This window comes from Budorcas taxicolor, chromosome 5 (assembly GCF_023091745.1).
Source record: "Budorcas taxicolor isolate Tak-1 chromosome 5, Takin1.1, whole genome shotgun sequence".
Classification (NCBI taxonomy): domain Eukaryota; kingdom Metazoa; phylum Chordata; class Mammalia; order Artiodactyla; family Bovidae; genus Budorcas; species Budorcas taxicolor.
Window position 1 is genome coordinate 142204397 of NC_068914.1, and position 22432 is coordinate 142226828.

General features: G+C 37.6%; 2 protein-coding genes across 2 annotated transcripts; both read left to right on the plus strand.

Moving 5' to 3' along the window:
* The first annotated feature begins 8540 nt into the window (after positions 1 to 8540).
* Positions 8541 to 9471, plus strand: LOC128049013 (taste receptor type 2 member 42-like). Its single transcript, XM_052641516.1, is given in 2 exon segments — positions 8541 to 9125; positions 9127 to 9471. Coding segments are annotated over 2 exon segments (930 nt in total).
* Positions 9472 to 20819: 11348 nt separating this feature from the next.
* LOC128048954 (taste receptor type 2 member 42-like) lies at positions 20820 to 21758 on the plus strand. Its single transcript, XM_052641435.1, has one exon. The coding sequence runs from the start codon at positions 20820 to 20822 to the stop codon at positions 21756 to 21758; it is 939 nt and encodes a 312-aa protein (XP_052497395.1).
* The last annotated feature ends 674 nt before the right edge of the window (positions 21759 to 22432 follow it).

The window sequence follows — 22432 nt, forward strand, 5'->3', positions numbered from 1 at the left end:
AAAGCTGAGTGCCTATGAATTGATGCTTTTGAACTATGGTGTTGGAGAAGATTCTTGAGAGTCCCTTGGACTGCAAGGAGATCCAACCAGTCCATCCTAAAGGAAACTGGTCCTGAATATGCATTCAAAGTTTTGAGTAAACTCCAAGAGTTGGTGATGGACAGGGAGGCCTAGCATGCTGCAGTCCATGGGGTCCCAAAGACTTGGAACAGGACTGAGCAACTGAACTGAACTGAACCGAGTGGGTCATACATCCTCTGTTTTGTCACTCTCTACCCTTGCCTCTTGTATCATTCTTCACACCATTAATTTTTACCAGTTTCATGGTGCTTGAATGCTTTTGAGTTTGTGAATATTAGTTATACCACAATGCTTCTTAGGGGATCAAATGAGTTTACAGAACCACAAGGGACATAAAATAACAGTGCTTAGAGTCTTGGACTTTCTATGGGAACTGATATAAAACAGGTAAGATGTGGCGAGTCTTCATATCTCCAGCTGTGGTGGTAGCTCGTGTTGGACATGAAACTTGATGTCTTCCTTGGAGCACGTAGAATTTCCTTACATTTCTGTCTGTGGACATGCGGAGGCTGACCAGGTGTGGTTGTGATCACTGGAGCCTCCTGAGAAGGGATCCTTTTCTTCTAATACGATAGAAGACAAATTAAAAAGACATCCTTTCTAAAATAAAACAAAAAATTGTTTCATTTTGAACACTGCTGTAAACATTCTTGCTTATGGTCTTAGGTGACTACATAAAAATATTCAAAATAAGAAATTTAACCCAGAGATAGACATGTAGTAGGGGCTTTCCTCATCGCTTAGTTGGCAGAGAATCTGTCTGCAATGCAGGAGACCTGGGTTATATCCCTGGATCAGGAAGATCCCCCAGAGAAGAAGATGGCAACCCACTGGAGTATTCTTGCCTGGAGAATCCCATAGACAGAGGAGCCTGGCAGGCTACAGTCCATGGAGTCTCAAGAGTCAGACATGACTGAGTGACTAAACCATCACAGACATAGGGTAAGAGTTCTATAAATGTAACCTATTATGTTTATCATTGTGATTACTTTTATAATTAGCAAAATACATGACTAATTCAGTTTATAAATGTCTCATCAGATGTTGACTTCTTCCTGATTAATTTCTTGGCTCACTTCTAGTATTATTGTGATATTGTTTAAAAGACATAGCTGAACAAGAGGACATATATAACAAATATAGAACATCTCTAAACCTTGACAAAAACCACCATAGTTAGTATAAGCATCCTTTATGCTAAAGAACTGCAGAAAGTTCTGGCACACTATTTCCTGTGGGCTATAATTTGTAGACTTACTGACATGAGGATATAGTTGATGTCTTATACCTTGATTCCAGTAAAGCTTCAGGTATAGATTCTTGTGATACTTGTGGACAAAACAAAGAATAAGAACTTTAATATAGTGCAATTAAGTCTATTTGTAAATGATCTCATAATTCTCTTTAATGGCAGGCTATAGGGCATGCCACAGACTCTGTTCTTCCCATTCTGGACAGTGTTCTTTTTTTTTTTTTTTTAATGAAACTGTTAATTTGTATTTTTTAAAATTTTATTTCTTTTTTAGTTGGAGGATAATTACTTTTAGCTGCTGCTATGTGATAATGTGAATCAGCTGTATGGATACATATATCCCCTCTCTCTTAAGCCTCCCTCCCATGCCACCCCCAATCCTACACCTTAGATCATCACAGAGCATTGAGCTGAGCTCCCTGTGCTGGGCAGCAGCTTTCCACCAGCTGTCTATTTTACACGTGGTGGTGTATATATGTCAGTGCTGCCCTCCGTTCATCCCAGCCTTTCCTTCCCACTGTGTCCACAAGTCCGTTCTTTATGGTGGACAATGTTCTGATCAATGTTTTTCTCACATACTTGGATAAAGATACACTTTGGTTGATTTCCAAAACTTATAGTCTGTAGGATTCTTACCTTAGATTATCTTCCACAGCTAAAGGTAGACACAAATTTGGTAGGCAACAAAAATACAAAAGGGATGATGAAATATCAGTACTTGTATTTGCATGTTAGCAAATAAGAGATTATCTTGTTACCCATCAATCACCTCACATGGGAAATTTCAGCCTATAGCTATGATTTTATATATATATATACATCAAGTGACTGGACTAGAAGAAAGAAACAAAGCTGGTATTCATGGAGAAGCAATGGCCATTACTATATTACTAGCAGTGGTTGCTTTTAGACCTGGGCCAGAGCCATGATCTAGATATCAAGCAGGAAAATTTAACATATTCAGCAATCTAGAAAATTTAATGTCCTTGGATCACATACTGAAAACAGGAAAATGAGTATGATAATGACTTATATTTAAAAAAATTAGGTTTGATTACACCCATTAGTATTCCCCACAAATGTTTTACATATGAATTTTTCTTAGATACTTGATTTTTGCTAAGATAATGGTAATTTTTTCTTTTAAAAGAATAATTCTTTTCAACTCTTGATGGTATGAAGAAATGGAATGGAGTTTTACATGTTTGTTTTGTGTCTCTTGATCTTATTCTAACAATGTATTAAAGAATATGTTTAGATTTTCATGTACTATAAATCATAATGTATGAATAAAGATAGTTTTATTTCAAGCTTTACAATTTGTATCTTTTATATAATTTTCTGATCTTACTGAGCTTGGTGAAAACTTCCAAAAAAATAAACTTAGATGTTTATTGCTGATTTGGTCTCAAACTCAAAGGGAATGATTTCTATGTACCATTGATAAGTATAGTATTTACTCTAGGGTTTTGTAGACAACTTTTTATCAGAAAAAAAGAATATTTTATATTGTTTCCAGCTTTCTGAGAATATTTATTGTGAATAGATGTAGAACTTTACTAAAATTTTTTCCCTCTTGGTGTTTCTCCTTTAATACGTTAATTTATTGATTATATTAATTGATTTCTTAATGCTTCATTATTGAGATCTCATTGACTATGTAATTGATGGTAGTTTGGTTTCTATTTAGTTAAGCTGTTCTCACTATTTTAACTAAGGATCACCTTGGTGCTTCCCTGTAAGTGGCTTTTTATTAATATCAGGAAATATTGGTTACGCTTTCCTTGTAATGGATTCCCAGTTGGCACAGTAATAAAGAACCCACCTACCAATACAGGAGATGTGAGAAATGTCAGTTTGATCTATGGGTCAGGAATATCCCCTGGAGTGGGAAATGGAAACCCACTCCAGTATTCTTGCCTGGAAAAATGCCACAGACAGAGGAGCCTGGAGGGCTATAGTCCATGTGGTTGCAAAGAGTCAGGCATGACTAAGCACACACCACACACTTTTCCTTGGGATACTCCTTGCTCTTGATTGTTTGAAGCTGTAGTCTCTTAGTTTCCATCCTCCATTTGCTTGTATTTTCATCTTTCTTTGGTGTTTTTATCCTCTAGTGTTCCTCATGGACCTGAGAGCTCATCATCTCTTATGAATCAAGTATACACTGATGATCCTTAGTAGTCTGCTTGGAGCCCAAATTCCTTTTCTGAGCTGCAGTCAGTAATACCTAAGTACCTGCCCATGTTTCCTCTTAGATGACTTACAGATAGTCCAAAATGTTCAAAACAGAACTTGTCATCTCCCACCTTTTCTTCTTTTTCCCACCCTAATGGCTTCTAAACCTGTTATTTCTCCAATGATTACCTCAGGTCACTGTAATCCACATATCCAGGTGCAAAACAAGCATGCTGTCATTGTTGGTTTCGCTTCCTTTATATAACCCCCAAATCCATCACCAAGCCTTACTGATTCTACTTCCTGGATGCTTCTCATTGTTGTGAATTTCTCTCTATCTCTAGACGTTAATTTATTAATAGTTATATGTACCATTCTCCTCAAACACACAACCAAATTTCTTGCTTTAGCCAATAAATTCCTTCCTCTCTTTTTTCCTTCCCTTCTTCCTTCCTATTCTTTCCTTCCCCTTTTCTTCTGTTCTTTCTTTCCTCTTATAATTTTAAATATTTGTCCTAAATAAAAATATATTTTGTACAAAATAACTTACCAGCAGTTCATTACACATCATCGTTCTTGAAAAATACACTTTAAAAAATTAGTAGAATTTAACTGAGGTGTGTGACAGCAGCATTGAAAAGATTGAATTTTTTAATGATTTTATTCATTCTGGGGGGATGTTATCTGGCAACACTTAAATGCTTGAATAATTAACACTAACAATAGAATACCTGCAAACACACCAAGATACAAAGTCTGTAAAGCTCACTTCTGATGCATTAATGGCTTTGGCTAAAATTATTGTTCCTAGAATATAGAACAGATACATTTGTTCACTATCTTCTTATTTAAACTGAAATGGTTTTCTACCTATTCTCTGCCTACTATTTAATTGTGCATGTTACTAAAAGTAAACTTTCAGTTAGACTTTTATTTCAGAAAAGTGTGGGTTTTGGTGTCCTTTTGTAATTGTTCAACCAGTCCAAATTACTTGCCAATTTCCTCATGAAATTCTAAATATCTTTTTTTAAATTTATTTTTACTTTATTTTACTTTACAATACTGTATTGGTTTTGCCATATATTGACATGAATCCACCACGGGTGTACATGCGTTCCCAAACATGAACCCCCCTCCCACCTCCCTCCCCATAATATCTCTCTGGGTCATCCCTGTGCACCAGCCCCAAGCATGCTGTGTCCTGCATCGGGCATAGACTGGCGATCCGATTCTTACATGATAGTATACATGTTACAATGCCATTCTCTCAAATCATCCCACCCTCTCCCTCTCCCTCTGAGTACAAAAGTCCTCTATACACATTTGTGTCTTTTTGGCTGTCTTGCATACAGGGTCATCATCGCCATCTTTCTAAATTCCATATATATGTGTTAGTACACTGTATTGGTGTTTTTCTTTCTGGCTTACTTCACTCTGTATAATCGGCTCCAGTTTCATCCATCTCATCAGAACTGATTCAAATGTATTCTTTGTAATGGCTGAGTAATACTCCATTGTGTATATGTACCACAGCTTTCTTATCCATTCATCTGCTGATGGACATCTAGGTTGTTTCCATGTCCTAGCTATTATAAACAGTGCTGCAATGAACATTGGGATACATGTGTCTCTTTCAATTCTGGTTTCCTCGGTGTGTATGCCCAGCAGTGGGATTTCTGAGTCATAAGGCAATTCTACTTGCAATTTTTTAAGGAATCTCCACAATGTTCTCCATAGTGGCTGTACTAGTTTGCATTCCCAACAACAGTGTAGGAGGGTTCCCTTTTCTCCACACCCTCTCCAGCATTTATTGCTTGCAGATTTTTGGATCGCAGACATTCTGACTGGTGTGAAGTGGTACCTCATTGTGGTTTTGATTTGCATTTCTCTAATAATGAGTGATGTTGAGCATCTTTTCATGTGTTTGTTAGCCATCCGTATGTCTTCTTTGGAGAAATGTCTATTTAGTTCTTTGGCCCATTCTTTGATTGGGTCATTTATTTTTCTGGAATTGAGCTGCATAAGGTGCTTGTATATTTTTGAGATTAGTTGTTTGTCAGTTGTTTCATTTGCTATTATTTTCTCCCATTCCGAAGGCTGTCTTTTCACCTTGCTTATAGTTTCCTTTGTTTTGCAGAAGCTTTTAATTTTAATTAGATCCCATTTGTTTATTTTTGCTTTTATTTCCAGAATTCTGGGAGGTGGATCATAGAGGATCCTGCTGTGATTTATGTCGGAGAGTGTTTTGCCTATGTTCTCCTCTAGGAGTTTTATAGTTTCTGGTCTTACATTTAGATCTTTAATCCATTTTGAGTTTATTTTTGTGTGCGGTGTTAGAAAGTGATCTAGTTTCATTCTTTTACAAGTGTTTGAGCAGTTTTCCCAGCACCACTTGTTAAAGAGATTGTCTTTTCTCCATTGTATATTCTTGCCTCCTTTGTCAAAGATAAGGTGTCCATAGGTGCATGGATTTATCTCTGGGCTTTCTATTTTGTTCCATTGATCTATATTTCTGTCTTTGTGCCAGTATCATACTGTCTTGATGACTGTGGCTTTGTAGTAGAGCCTGAAGTCAGGCAAGTTGATTCCTCCAGTTCCATTCTTATTTCTCAAGATTGCTTTGGCTATTTGAGGTTTTTTGTATTTCCATACAAATCTTGAAATTATTTGTTCTAGTTCTGTGAAAAATATCCCTGGTAGCTAGATAGGGATTGCATTGAATTTGTACATTGCTTTGGGTAGTATACTCATTTTCACTATATTGATTCTTCCAATCCATGAACATGGTATATTTCTCCATCTGTTAGTGTCCTCTTTGATTTCTTTCACCAGTGTTTTATAGTTTTCTATATATAGGTCTTTAGTTTCTTTAGGTAGATATATTCCTAAGTATTTTATTCTTTTCGTTGCAATGGTGAATGGAATTGTTTCTTTAATTTCTTTTTCTACTTTCTCATTATTAGTGTATAGGACTGCAAGGGATTTCTGTGTGTTGATTTTATATCCTGCAACTTTACTATATTGGTTGATTAGCTCTAGTATTTTCTGGTGGAGTCTTTAGGGTTTTCTATATAGAGGATCATGTCATCTGCAAACAGTGAGAGTTTTACTTCTTCTTTTCCAATTTGGATTCCTTTTATTTCTTTTTCTGCTCTGATTGCTGTGGCCAAAACTTCCAGAACTATGTTGAATAGTAGCGGTAAAAGTGGGCACCCTTGTCTTGTTCCTGACTTTAGGGGAAATGCTTTCAATTTTTCACCATTGAGGATAATGTTTGCTGTGGGTTTGTTATATATAGCTTTTATTATGTTGAGGTATGTTCCTTCTATTCCTGCTTTCTGGGGAGTTTTTATCATAAATGGATGTTGAATTTTGTCAAAGGCCTTCTCTGCATCTATTGAGATAATATGGCTTTTATTTTTCAATTTGTTAATGTGGTGAATTACATTGATTGATTTGCACATATTGAAGAATCCTTGTATCCCTGGGATAAAGCCCACTTGGTCATAGTGTATGATCTTTTTAATGTGTTGTTGGATTCTGATTGCTAGAATTTTATTGAGGATTTTTGCATCTATGTTCATCAGTGATATTGGCCTGTAGTTTTCTTTTTTTGTAATATCTTTGTCAGGTTTTGGTATTAGGGTGATGGTGGCCTCATAGAATGAGTTTGGAAGTTTACCTTCCTCTGTAATTTTCTGGAAGAGTTTGAGTAGGATTGGTGTTAGCTCTTCTCTAAATTTTTGGTAGAATTCATCTGTGAAGCTGTCTGGACCTGGGCTTTTGTTTGTTGGAAGATTTCTGATTACAGTTTCAATTTCCGTGCTTGTGATGGGTCTGTTAAGATTTTCTATTTCTTCCCGGTTCGGTTTTGGAAAATTGTACTTTTCTAAGAATTTTTCCATTTCTTCCACGTTGCCCATTTTATTGGCATATAATTGCTGATAGTAGTCTCTTATGATCCTTTGTGTTTCTGTGTTGTCTGTTTTGATCTCTCCATTTTCATTTCTAATTTTATTGATTTGATTTTTCTCTCTTTGCTCCTTGATGAGTCTGGCTAATGGTTTGTCAATTTTATTTATCCTTTCAAAGAACCAGCTTTTGGCTTTGTTGATTTTTGCTATGGTCTCTTTTGTTTCTTTTGCATTTATTTCTGCCCTAATTTTTAAGATTTCTTTCCTTCTACTAACTCTGGGGTTCTCCAATTCTTCCCTTTCTAGTTGCTTTAGGTGTAGAGTTAGGTTATTTATTTGACTTTTTTCTTGTTTCTTGAGGTATGCCTGTATTGCTATGAATTCTAAATATCTTAAAAATCCAAGGCAAATTTCACCTCCCTTTCTCTCCAACAATAATGTTTGTAGTTACCTTTTCCATGTTCACATTACATTTTATTTTTACTTCTATATTGTTATTTCTTTCTGTGAAATCTATTTTATAGATTTCCTAATGCTTTCTTTGTTCTTTTTTGTGTTAACCTATTCTGTATTTGGAAAAAACTCTGACATAAAGTAGGCACTCATAAAATATAATCATTGAATAATACCTAAATTACTTAGCTTATTTCTAAAGCAAGCTAAGATATTTTGATCCAAATGGTATAGGATTTCTAATGAGGAGGAAAGTACAATCAGTGAAAAAGAACCTCTCCATATTTGCATGCATATTTGCCTTTAACATTTTCATCACCACCACAAGTGGAAAATTTTAGTCTCTGCCCATGATAAATGGACACACAAACTATTTGGCTTGAAAATTAGTAGCTCTCTCAAAGAAATAAAACCATTTCCATGAAAGTACTTAAGACTGTAAAGCTTAGCAGATCTTTCTGGGTTGATAGTGGCATTACAATCAAAGCAGAAAGGTTTTCTAGGTATGAGACTGTATCCAACAGCAAGAATTCTTCTTCAGACTGTAACTGCAATAAAAGCACTGAAGATAAGGATCAGAAATGGATCCTATTCTGCTGTAGCTTCATTCTAATTTTTTCATTGAGATGTAATACTAGAAGTCTGGATTTCTTTCAGTGGAAATGTTCCCTGGGTTGAGCACAGTCTTTCTGATACTGTCAGGAGTGGAATTCTTAATCGGAATTCTAGGCAATGTGTTCATTGGACTGGTACTCTGCTCTGAATGTGTTAAGAACCAAAAGACATCTTTATTTGACTTCATCCTCACTGGCTTGGCTATCTCCAGAATCAGTCAACTGTTGGTGTTTTTTGTGGAATCACTTATAATGGGACTAGAACCACAGGTATTTGCCATTTTTAAACTAGCAAAGCCCATTGCTTTACTTTGGAGAATATCTAATCATTTGACTACCTGGCTTGTCACCTGCCTAAGTATTTTCTATCTCCTTAAGATAGCTCATTTCTCCCACTCTCTTTTTTTCTGGCTGAAGTGGAGAATGAACAGCGTCATTCTTGTGATACTTGCATTTTCTTTGGTCTTTTTGATTTTGGACATTCTTTTGCTAGAAACATTTAATGATCTCTTCTGGAATTTAATAAATGAAGGCAATTTGACTTTAGTTGAAAGTAAAACTCATTATATTAAAAGCGAGAGTCTTCTTAGTTTCTCCTATTTCATTCCTATTGTTCTGTCCCTGCTCTCATTGTTTTTTTTTATTTCGGTCCTTGGTGAAACACACCAGAAATTTGCATCTCAATTTTATGGGTTCCAGGGACTTCAGCACAAAGGCCCATAAAAGAGCCATGAAAATGGTGACATCATTCCTCCTCCTTATCATGGTTCATTTTCTTTTTACACAATTGGCAAATTGGATGTTTCATAGGTTTTTGGACAATAAGTTCACAAAGTTCATCATGTTAGCACTATATGTCTTTCCTTCAGGCCACTCGTTCATGTTGATTCTGGGAAACAACCAGTTAAGACAGATAGCCTTGAAGGTACTGAAGCATCTTAAAAGCTCCTTGAAAAGACAAAATCCATTGGCTTTATAGAAACACTTTCAGAATCTTTTCAAAGATGAAAACTTTATGAGGAGACTTTGAGGGTTAGTTTTCACTTCTACTGTTTTGTTTTTCCTCCTGGGTTCCTTTAGGTATTGTTGAGCATAACTGAAATTTTCCTTAGAACAGGTTGCTTTTGAAGATAATTCACACATGTTCATTGGTTACCAATATTTAAAAGTTTCAAATATTCTTTTAAAGATAGTCAAATTAGATTTCTGAAAAAGATATGTGTAATTTCAACTCGTATTTGGGAGAAGAGGCTTTTAACTCTTTAGAAATTAAGATAAATCCTACTTGACTTAGAAATTAAGATAAATCCTACTTGACTAAGTAGAAGATCTATAAAATATTGATAGAAAAGTTAACTAAGCAGCTAAAGTCATAGGTGGGAAAAACATAACCTCATAGCTCAAAAGTCTTAAAAAGAAATAAAAAAAAGGCTTTGTATTGTTATTGGGAGTCTTACTGATAACAAAAGAATGAGATGTTTCAGAATGAGTGATATTCATAGTGCTGCTGCCAACATAAATGTTATCTGCAAAGAAATGAAAAAGACCTCTTCCTTTCCAATATTTGTTTGTTTTTATATTACAATGTTGTATCAATTACCATATTTCTTTATCCTTTATGCCTACATCAATCAGTGTTATAAGAACACTACTGAAAAAGAGCAAGGTTACCAGGCATCTCCATACTGAGGTTTCAATAGTTTTTATCACATTAAAGAAGTGTTCTCCTAGACCAATCCTATTAATGGTTATATCTGGATTGAGGGTGAAATTTTATCAGAAGTCTTTCTGACATCTATCTAAATAAATTGCTTTTATTTCCCTTGGAAAAAAAGAATTATATTCATAGCACAAAATAAACTAAATTTTCTTTAAGTAGAAGTTCAAAACATGCTTATAATATTAATTTTAATTTGAAACCCCAAATCATAAATGATGTATTGTGCACTTACTAATTCTGCTAAATTCTAGGATATGGGGTATGTATTTTCAGAGTGGTAGAAGTCAATATTTCTATCATGTTATGTAATAGAAGTAAACTTAGAAGGAAGAATTATCCTTAATTCAAAATCACACAACTGCTTTTACAAAAATATCATAATTACAGTTTGAGAATATATTTTTTTCTGTGCAGATACAGTTTCTCGTAGTCTGATCAGTAGAGTTCTTAGAGAAAGAAATGGAAACAGGTCAATAGTAAGACACAGAAATTTTTTAATACCATTACGTGTTTAGTGTAAATTTTGGTCGTGCATGTGTATAGTGTTGTTTTGACTAAAATTATCTGAATTTATATAAGGTGACTACAAATTGTAAAAAAGTTAAGGATAAGAAAGTTTACTATAAAATTTCAAAATGATGGTATGAATTTTAATATTGCACAGATGTTATACTTGTATATATAATGGAAATTATTAAAAATCATCCTTGTTAAGGTTTACCCTTGATATAATCTTTAGATTGTATTAGAGTAAAGAAACAAAAAGTTGCATTTAGATGGTGATAAATAAGTGACCTATAAGTTAACCTTAATAAAGCCATAGGAAAGGGCACTGCTTTAGGGCTGTTCCCTGAAGCTAAGAATGATGTTAGAATTATTAATATTTATGTTCACCCTCAAACACCATATGTAGGAAACTAAACAGAGACATTACTTTGCCAACAGAAACATTGCTAGCAGAGACAGTATTTTGACAACAAAGGTCTGTCTAGTCAAGGCTATGGTTTTTCCAGTGGTCATGTATGGATGTGAAAGTTGGACTACAAAGAAAGCTGAGTGCCAAAGAATTGATGCTTTTGAACTGTGGTGTTGGAGAAGACTCTTGAGAGTCCCTTGGACTGCAAGGAGATCCAACCAGTCCATCCTAAAGGATATCAGTCCTGAGTGTTCTTTGGAAGGACTGATGTTGAAGCTGAAACTCCAATACTTTGGCCACCTGATGCAAAGAGCTGACTCATTTGAAAAGACCTTGATGCTGGGAAAGATTAAGGGCAGGAGGAGAAGGGGAATACCGAGGATGAGATGGTTGGATGGCATCACCGACTCAACGGACATGAATTTGAGTAAGCTCTGGGAGTTGGTGATGACAGGGAGGCCTGGCGTGCTGCAGTCCATGAGGTTGCAGAGTTGGACACGACTGAGCAAATGAACTGAACTGAACTGAACTGAAATGGCTAGCACATCTAGACTCTGTGGTGCTTTTGTTTATCAGTTACAATAATGAATCTGATGGTGGTTTTAATGATAAGAAATAGAGTGTCCTGCTCAATGCTATGTAGCAGACTGGATAGGAGGAGAGTTTGGGGGAGAATGGATACATGTATATGTATGGCTGAGTCGCTTTGCTGTCTGCCTGAAACTATCATAACATTAATTGGCTGTACTCTAACAAAATAAAAAGTTTTTTAAAAAAGAGTGTCTTATAAAAAGCAACATTCATTTTACAAAATAAAATGTACATATATTGTTTTGGACACTAAGTTAGTATTTTACCAAAGATTATCATTGTGGTTATCTTGGATTGGTAAAAAGTAATGTGCAAATCAAGCTGAATACATATAGCTGAGTTTGTTTTTTCTTGGATAGTCTTTCATGTAAATTACTTAAAGATAATCTTGCACTCTTTATAAGATAATAACCAAAAGTAACACTAAAGTTTTACCTTAGTTTTTTTTTTTTTTTTTTTAGTTAATAACTTTAGTTGCATTTCTTTTCCATGGGGATGGTCTTGATCCCTGTCTCCTGTACAGTGTCATGAACCACAGTCCATAGTTCATCAAGCACTCTATCTATTAGATCTAGTCCCTTAAATCTATTTCTCACTTCCACTGTATAATCATAAGGGATTTGATTTAGGTCATACCTGAGTGGTCTAGTGGTTTTTCCTACTTTCTTCAATTTAAGTCTGAATTTGGCAATAAGGAGTTCACGATCTGAGCCACAGTCAGCACCCGGTCTTGTTTTTGTTGACTGTATAGAGCTTCTCCGTTTTTGGCTGCAAAGAAAATAATCAATCTGGTTTCGGTGTTGACCATCTGGTGATGTCCATGGCTAGAGTCTTCTCTTGTGTTGTTGGAAGAGGGTATTTGCTATGACCAGTGCATTTTCTTGGCAAAACTCTATTAGTCTTTGCCCTGCTTCATTCCACATTCCAAGGCCAAATTTGCCTGTTACTCCAGGTGTTTCTTGACTTCCTACTTTTGCATTCCAGTCCCCTATAATGAAAAGGACATCTTTTCTGGGTGTTAGTTCTAAAAGGTCTTGTAGGTCTTCACAGAACCTTTCAACTTCAGTTTCTTCAGCATTAATGGTTCGGGCATAGACTTGGATTACTGTGATATTGAATGGTTTGCCTTGGAAAGGAACAGAGATCATTCTGTCGTTTTTGAGACTGCATCCAAGTACTGCATTTCAGATCTTTTGTTAACCATGATGGCTTCTCCATTTCTTCTAAGGGATTCCTGCCCACAGTAGTAGATATAATGGTCATCTGAGTTAAATTCATCCATTCCAGTCCATTTTAGTTCACTGATTCCAAGAATGTCAGCGTTCACTCTTGCCATCTCTTGTTTGACCACTTCCAATTTGCCTTGATTCATGGACCTGACATTCCAGGTTTCTATGCAATATTGCTCTTTATAGCACCAGACCTTGCTTCTATGACCAGTCGCATCCACAACATTATTGTTTTTGCTTTGGCTTCATCTCTTCATTCTTTCTGGAGTTATTTCTCAACTGACCTCCAGTAGCATATTGGGCACCTACTGACCTGGGGAGTTCCTTTTTCAGTTCTTATCATTTTGGCTTTTCATACTGTTCATGGGGTTCTCAAGGCAAGAATACTGAAGTGGTTTGCCATTCCCTTCTCCAGTGGACCACATTCTGTCAGACCTCTCCACCATGACCCACCCATCTTGGGTGGCACCACAGGCATGGCTTAGTTTCATTGAGTTAGACAAGGCTGTCTGGGGAGGCCTTACAAATAGCTGTGAAAAGAAGAGAAGCAAAAAGCAAAGGATAAAAGACAAGATATAAGCATCTGAATGCAGAGTTACAAAGACTAGCAAGAAGAGATAAGAAAGCCTTCCTCAGTGATCAATGCAAAGAAATAGAGGAAAACAAGAAAATGGGAAAGACTAGAGATCTCTTCAAGAAAATTAGAGATACCAAGGGAATATTTCATGCAAAGATGGGCCCAATAAGGACAGAAATGGTATGGACCCAACAGAGCAGAAGATTTTAAGAAGAGGTGGCAAGAATACACAGAAGAACTGTACAAAAAAGATCTTCAAAACCCAGATAATCACGATGGTGTGATCACTCATTTAGAGACATCCTGGAATGTGAAGACAAGTGGGCCTTAAAAAGCATCACTACGAACAAAGCTAGTGGAGGTGATGAAATTCCAGTTGAGCTATTTCAAATCATGAAAGATAATGCTGTGAAAGTGCTGCACTCACTATGCCAGCAAATTTGGAAAACTCAGCAGTGACCACAGGACTGGAAAAGGTCAGTTTTCATTCCAATCCCAAAGAAATGCAATGCCAAAGAATGCTCAAATTACCGCACTATTGCACTCATCTCACACGCTAGTAAAGTAATGCTCAAAATTCTCCAAGCCAGGCTTCAGCAATACATGAACCATGAACTTCCTGATGTTCAAGCGGGTTTTAGAAAAGGCAGAAGAACCAGAGATCAAATTGCCAACATCTGCTGGATCATGGAAAAAGCAAGAGAGTTCCAGAAAAACATCTATTTCTGCTTTATTGACTATGCCAAAGCCTTTGACTGTGTGGATCACAATCAACTGTGGAAAATTCTGAAAGAGATGGGAATTCCAGACCACCTGACTTGCCTCTTGAGAAACCTATATGCAGGTCAGGAAGCAACAGTTAGAACTAGACATGGAACAACAGACTGGTTCCAAATAGGAAAAGGAGTACGTCGAGGCTGTATATTGTCACCCTGCTTATTTAACTTATATGCAGAGTACATCATGAGAAATGCTGGGCTGGAAAAAGCACAAGCTGAAATCAAGATTACTGGGAGAAATATCAATAACCTCAGATATGCAGATGACACCACCCTTATGGCAGAAAGTGAAGAAGAACTAAAAAGCCTCTTGATGAAAGTGAAAGAGGAGAGTGAAAAAGTTGGCTTAAAGCTCAACATTCAGAAAACGAACATCATGGCATCCGGTCCCATCACTTCATGGGAAATAGCTGGGGAAACAGTGGAAACTTGTCAGAATTTATTTTGGGGGCCTCCAAAATCACTGCAGATGGTGACTGCAGCCATGAAATTCAAAGACGCTTGCTCCTTGGAAGAAAATTTATGACCAACCTAGATAGCATATTGAAAACAGAGACATTACTTTGCCAACAAAGGTCCGTCTAGTCAAGGCTATGGTTTTTCCGGTGGTCATATATGGATGTGAGAGTTGGACTGTGAGGAAGGCTGAGCGCCGAAGAATTGATGCTTTTGAACTGTGGTGTTGGAGAAGACTCTTGAGAGTCCCTTGGACTGCAAGGAGATCCAACCAGTCCATTCTGAAGGAGATCAGCCCTGGGATTTCTTTGGAAGGAATGATGCTAAAGCTGAAACTCCAGTACTTTGGCCACCTCATGTGACGTGTTGACTCATTGGAAAAGACTCTGATGCTGGGAGTGATTGGGGGCAGGAGGATAAGGGGATGACAGAGGATGAGATGGCTGGATGGCATCACTGACTCAATGGACCTGAGTCTGAGTGAACTCTGGGAGTTGGTGATGAGCAGGGAGGCCTGGCGTGCTGCAATTCATGGGGTCACAATGAGTTGGACACGACTGAGCGACTGAACTGAACTGAACTGAACTGAGCTTTAGTTACTAAATTTCTGTTTGGTAAAGTACATAAAGAAATAAGCAAACTTTGCTTGGAATAAATGAAACTTTAGTGTAAGTGTCTAACTAGGAGTAAGTTCATATTTCTGCAGCCACCTTAGGAAGATGGAATTATAAGGAACAGAGACCTATTTTTGTCAAAGAAGTATACGAAAAGACTAATAAATAACCAGGCCATAGGCTAGAGTAATTACAATTGATGTATAGATATTATAAGCTGTATGCTTGAGATGAGATCAAGCTTGGCAGCCCTGTGAAAAGAGCCTCTGTGAGTGACTCAGTGGCAGACAAGCCACAATACAAGAAGAGCCACTCCCAATATGTATGTTGCTGGCCCTATGCAATCTGGAAAAGAAAGACTGAATGATAATAACCTGCTGCTGCTGCTGCTAATTCGCCTCAATCATGTCCAACTCTGTGTGACCCTGTGGGCAGCAGCCCAGCAGCCTCCTCTGTCCATGGGATTCTCTAGGCAAGAATACTGGACTGTGTTGCCATTTCCTTCCCCAGATAATAACCTACCCTGTGACAAATAGTGTTGGGGTAAGAGGAAGAGTAACATTGATTTCTCACTAACCACCCTTTTCTCATTCACCAAATAAATGTTCATTTTAAGAATCTGGGTGTAACCATTTTTATTTCAGTTTGTTCACTCAGGCAACTTGTAGGAGGGGAAAAAATAAACTTTTTATGGATGGAAGAGTGTTATCATTGATCCGTAAGACTAGTGCTGTAGTCAGTTCGTTTTTAGTCGCTTTAGTCATGTCTGACTGTTTTGCAACCCCATGGACTGTAGTTCGCCAGGATCCTGTGTCCATGGGGATTCTCCAGGCAAGAATACTGGAGTGGGTGGCCATTTTCTTCTCCAGGGGATCTTCCCCACCCAGTTATCCAACTAAATATCTGAAGTCTCCTGCATTGCAGGTGGATCCTTCACCACTAGCACCACTTGGGAAGCCCATCTGGTAAGACATAAATCAAGAACATCAGGGCATGTTTTCTTGAACCCTGCTGAGTGTGCAGATCAGATAGAAACATGTAACTTCACTGATGTCTGAGAAAGAGGTGTGCAGATTTCCTAATGTCTCATGTCATTTATCTATTCTCTCTCAATAGGTGGCTTCTCCTAGCAAGATCCTGATTAGACCCCATGTCCTCTGAGCCAGGGACATCCTTTGAAGGGGTGCTTGCTTATCACATGGTCATTCTCAATTCTGTCATATAAGACACTGGATATGGTGTCTAGAGTAATCTATGTTCTATTATGGACCTTAAGACCAATTATTACAAAAACAAATTGATTTGAAAGATTTTTTTGATTTATTTGGGGAACATATGTAGGGGAGCCTTTTTTATCTCCTTGGACACCAATATAAATGCAACCTCAGAAAACTAAAAAACAAACAAACAAACAAAAAAAACCACAACTATTCTTGCTTTGAGTTTGAGACACTAATGCTTACCAGTGTGGGAATTTATTAAGTTAGATTGTCTTAGTTTTGTCATGAGGAGGAACCAGGGGATATATCTGCCCTTTAAGGATTTTGGGGAGAAAAGAAACCTAATAGCAAAACCTAATTTTGTAACCTCAATTACAAAAATGAAAGAATTCTAAGTGAAACAAAAATGTACCAGGAAACAAGAAATGTTCACAGACAGCAGGGATTGTGTGCTTGTGCCCCATGCTCAGTTGTGTCTGACTCTTTGTGACACTATGGGCTGTAGCCCTCCAGGTTCCCCTGTCCATGGAATTTCTCAGACAAGAATACTGGAGTGAGTTGCCATTTCCTTCTCTAGGGGATCTTCCCAGCCCAGGGATTGAACCTGCATCTCCTGATTCTTCTGCATTGGCAGGTTGATTCTTTACCACTGTGCCACCTTGGAAGCCCCATAGCAGTGATTAAGCTGAGGAAATATCCTTCAGGTATGAATGATTAAATCTTTGTCCCTTCAAGCTGTGGCCCTGGTCCCAGTTGACTGCTTCTTGGCTTAGAAACACTGAAGGCAAAGAAACATTGAAGATCCCTTTTACCTGAAAAACACAAAGGCTAGTGCTTTCATTTAGTGACTAGAAAAGCAGTTGTTGTTAAGGTCAATGTGTGGAAGCTCTAAGTTATGATTCAAAAAGAATTAGGAGGCTATTTCTTTGCTTGCAAATAAGTGGGACATCTTTCTATTGACAGGATGATAGAGCATCACAACTAGGGGAGCATTTGTTGCTGACTTCTCTGAGACTATTCAGTTCAGTCGCTCAGGCATGTCCAACCCTTTGTGACTGTCCGACTCTTTGTTGGTTCTCTCTTAAGCTGGCCCACTGTTCCAACAGCGTCTCCCACTCTAATAAACTTTATTCTCCTCTAATTCTGCCTTATGTCTAAAACTATTGGGAAATCTAAATGTGTGGGCTCAGGGAAGGGAAATGTAACTGAGCAGGCCCCAACGGGACCTTCCCCACAGGCCTTCCCCCATATCCCCTGCTTTAGCTTCTCTCAATGTGTTTTCTCACTATTTCTTGGAGGAAATGTGAATCTTCCTACTGACAATTATAAAATCAATGTTCGCAAATTTTCTGACTTCAATTATAGTCATCATGGTTAAGTTTAGACTGATTAATTTGGATTATTATAGCATATACATAAATTTAATGAATCATTATCTACCTAAAATTTTTGTAACAATATGCTTTTCATTTAAACATGCAATAGCACTTTCTTTTGCATGTATAAATCAATCATTGTAAGAATAAAGGATATAAAGGCAGTTCCCCAGGAAATGAGATAGTTCTGCAGTTACGTAGATTTTTCTAAAACTGTGATTGTTAACTTGGACTTTGAATTTAACTTATAGCGTATGGCACTTGTGATTTTAAATTTGTAATTATATCCTTTAGAGTGAGTTTCTCCTTTAGTGTAAAGTGTAGAACTATGAACTCAAGTGTTTTTTAATGACTAAGCACCTATTGGCTGATTTGCTGTCCGTTTTTTTTTTTGTCACTGCTAAACCACACCTATCAGTGAAGACTGCTTCTCAGGTAGCCTTCTATACCAGGTCAGAGCATTTCCGAAAACATCAGTGATCTCTAGGCCTTCTTGCTCCCCTGCCACAAAAGCTAGTGTTTTCTATCCATTTTCAACTCTTTGGGATTAAAGTAGTTCTCTTTCAAAGATTCCCACATCTTGGTTGCCAGATGTGTACAATGATCTTAATGATTCGGTATGACTTCTGATTTGAACCAGAAGACGAGAGAGCAGTGTTGGTTATTTCAGGTGAGTACAGAAATCTCTCATGAGTTCATATGTTACAAAACTGTCTCTAGCTTTAAAGGGTTTCCATCTTTTCTTGCTCTAATACTGGTTTCACCATCAAGTCTTCACGCATTTTCTCTTTTTCTGTGTTCTCAATGAGATAACCAGCCGAGTTAGCACTCATTCACTTGACAAACAGTTATTGAAGGCCTTCTATTTGCCAGGCCCTCTTTATTCTGGGAACTGGAAAGAGATCAGTGGATGACAGAACATAGTTCCTTTCCTTGTGGAGAGTAGGTGACTGCCAAGGTGGCTAAGGTCATATAAGTGCCTGACAATAACCTTTTGATTGCCGAGGCAACCATCTCTGGCACTGCTGTCTTTTACTTTTTGGCTGGGCTATGTGGTTTGTGAGATCTTAGTTCTCTAACCAGGGATTGAAACCACTCCCTCAGCAGTGAAACTGTTAGACCACCAAGGAGGTCCTAAAGGCCTCCATCTTGATAGGACATATTGCCAGCTGTCTACAACTACTAATAAACACCTAGATAAGATGCCAGGTTGCCCCCAACCCATGAAGTTTCCCCTTTAGAAAATGCCAGGTAAACTAGATAACTGACCGTTCACTCAAGTGACTCCATTCCTCCCCTCAAGAGCCCTAATTCCCTCTCTTACATTTTAATTTCACCATTTAAGAATGAACTTGTGAAACCCTAGGCACCTTACCCTCAACCCTTAAAAGGCAGAGTCCCAGGTGCTTTCTCCCTCTCTCCTCATGACTTCACTGTATGGCCCTGGATGTGTCATGTACCCTCTGGATCTGTCAGTAATAAACTTTGCTTTTTTCCTGATGGTTGCTACTGAGGTGGGTCTTGCAATCATAATAAGAACCAAAACAGCCAGTCCAGAGACAACACTGGCTGGTGGGGAAATGTCTGTGAGGACTCCCACAGGTAGTTTCAGCCCAGCTGAGTGCCTTAGCATCACACAGAGAGGCTGAGATGGACATGAAGTAGGTTGTTTGTCAACCACAGTCACAGTTGGCTCAATGGGCTCAGGGTTCTGTGATGAACTAGAGGAATGAGGTGGGGGTGGGTGGTGGGAGGGAGGCTCCAGTTTATAGTCAAGGTTGTAAACCATTGTATTACAGTTAGTTGTTTGTTGAAGTGAAAATACAGTTTACTTATAAATCAATTTTTTATGAGATGAAGAATTTTATCAAAAGCAGAATTAATGAAAAGGAGAACCTATCTCCTACTCATCCATCAGCTGCTTTTTTTGGCTTTTTTCTTAGTATTTTTTCCTCTAAGTTGATGATAGCTAATTCAGAATCAAATAGGCAGTAGCTAGGTGGAAACAAAGTTCAAAAATTCAAAGTAGGAGCTCAGAAAGAGTTATGATTTTGGTACCTTTGCATATCACTTCCCTTTTAATCTATTTCTTCAAGAAATCTTAAAAGGCTTCAAACCCTAAGCCAATTGTCTTTGTCCTTAGAAATGAAAATTAACTATCAACTATAGATTTTGAAACACCATCCTCGGTGTTCCAACTGCATTTTGGTCAAGTTTTTGTCATATACAACAGTAATAGTTTATTAAAAGTTATTTCTTCCATAACTCTGTGAGATCGTATATATTGCTTCTCTTTATTATGTTTCTTTCATCTATAACAGTATCTGAAATGTTATGGAGATTATTAAATGAAATCGATGAACAATGTTTCTATTTCAGAGGTTATTTTCTGAGAATACTATTAAAATTGAGAAACATGAATCCAAATGGCATTGAGTTTCTGTTGAGAAAGGAAGTACAAATGAGTGTAAAGAAATCTGTCTCACATTTGCATCTTTGCATACCTGATATTCCTTTTCCAGATGTCTCCACAAGTGGAAAATTGCTGCCAGCACCAATGATGAGTGGGCACATTCACTGCTTAATCTGGAAATCAGTAGCCGATTGAAAGCAAAATTCAAGTTTTCCATTTAGAGCTATGGGAGTGGATCTCCTGGCATAAATTTCAGAACTACAGCTGGAATAAAAGAGAAAGATCTTTATGAAGATATGTGAGATGGTATCTGAGTTTCATTAAGCATTTTTGAAAAGAATCAAACTGGGTATCATTCTACAACACTTGGACAGCAACAAAAGCAAGAAAAAATCAGCGAAAAATAGTATTAGCTTTCTGGACTCTTTCTACAGAAATGCCATCTGGAATTGAAAATACTTTTCTAGTAGCAACAATAGGAGGATTTGTGATTGGAATGTTGGGGAATGGGTTCATTGTACTAGTTAACTGCATTGACCTGGTGAAGAAACAAAAGCTCTCATCAGCTGACTGCATCCTCACAGGCCTGGCTATCTCCAGAATCAGTCAACTTTGGGCAATACTATGTGACTCATTTTTATTGGTACTATGGCCACACCTATATGCCATTGATAAACTAACAAAGGTTGTTAATAGTTTTTGGATACTGTCCAATCACCTAGCTACCTGGTTTGCCACCTGTCTAAGTGTTTTCTACTTCTTTAAAGTAGCCAACTTCTCCCACCCCTGCTTCACTTGGCTGCGGTGGCGAATTCGTAGTGTGGTACTGGTGCTTCTCTTTGGGTCTTTGTCCTTACTGTTTTTGAATTCTGAATCAATATATATGTTTAGTCATATCTCAACTAACAGCTACAAAATATATGCAAGAAACTCAACGTGGTCCCCAGATGTAAGTGAAACTCATTATCTTCACCAGTTGATTGTTTTTAACTTCATCAACTTAATCCCCTTTCTTCTGTCCCTGACCTCACTGCTCCTCTTAGTCCTCTCCTTGATGAGGCACATCAGGAATTTGCAGCTCAACCCCAGCTCAAAGGATCTCAGCACAGAGACCCATAAAAGAGCCATGAAAATGGTGATGTCTTTCCTCTTCCTCTTCATCATTCATGTTTCTTCCGTCCTATTAACAGGTTGGGTTTTCCTTAAACTGCAGGGATGTCTGGCCAAACTGGTGGTTGTGTTAACTTCGACTGTTTTTCCTTCAAGCCACTCGTTTATCCTAATTTTGGGAAATAGCAAGCTGAGACAAAATGCCATAGGACTACTGTGGTATCTTAACTGCCGCCTGAAAAGAGTGAAATCTTTAGCTTCATAGATTTATCCAGAATTTTCTATATTCCAAGAGCATTGAATTAATCATGAGAAATTGAAGATGCATTTTAACTTCTGTTTTTCTCACTGGATTCCTTTAGACTCTACTGAGCATCAGAAGCTTTCCCTCGAATGGCCTATAAACTAACAATCTACTCAGAGATGAACCGATATTTTATAAAGCAAGCATCATTGGCATCATAAGACTTTCTACTAGTGAAAAAAAATTGAGCAATATAAAATATATAGTGTAATATGTATTAATTTTATATATGTTGGAAAATATTTACTATAGTCATATGTGAGGAAAAACATGAATATTTAGACATGCAAATCTTTTTCAAAGTAGAGCAGGTGAAATCTTTGTAAAAAATTAAGCTAAAAATAAATCAAGGGGGATTCCCTGGTGGCTCAGTGGTGGAGAGTCTGCCTTCCATGGAGAAGACACAGGATCAGTCTCTGACTCGAGAAGGTCCCACATGTCACAGAGTACCTGGGCCCTTGCACACAACTATAGAGTCTGTGCCCTGCCGCCTGGAAGCCGCAACTACTGAACCCATGTGCTGTAACTGCTGAAGCCTGTGCGCCCTACAGCCTCTGGTCTGCAACAAGAGAAGCCACCACAATGAGAAGCCCATTCTCCGCAACTAGAAAAAAGCCTGCACAGCAATGGAGACC

What these genes read in the sequence shown, in the direction of transcription:
- LOC128048954 (XM_052641435.1), top strand. Translation starts at nt 20,820, where the DNA reads ATGCCATCTGGAATTGAAAATACTTTTCTAGTAGCAACAATAGGAGGA.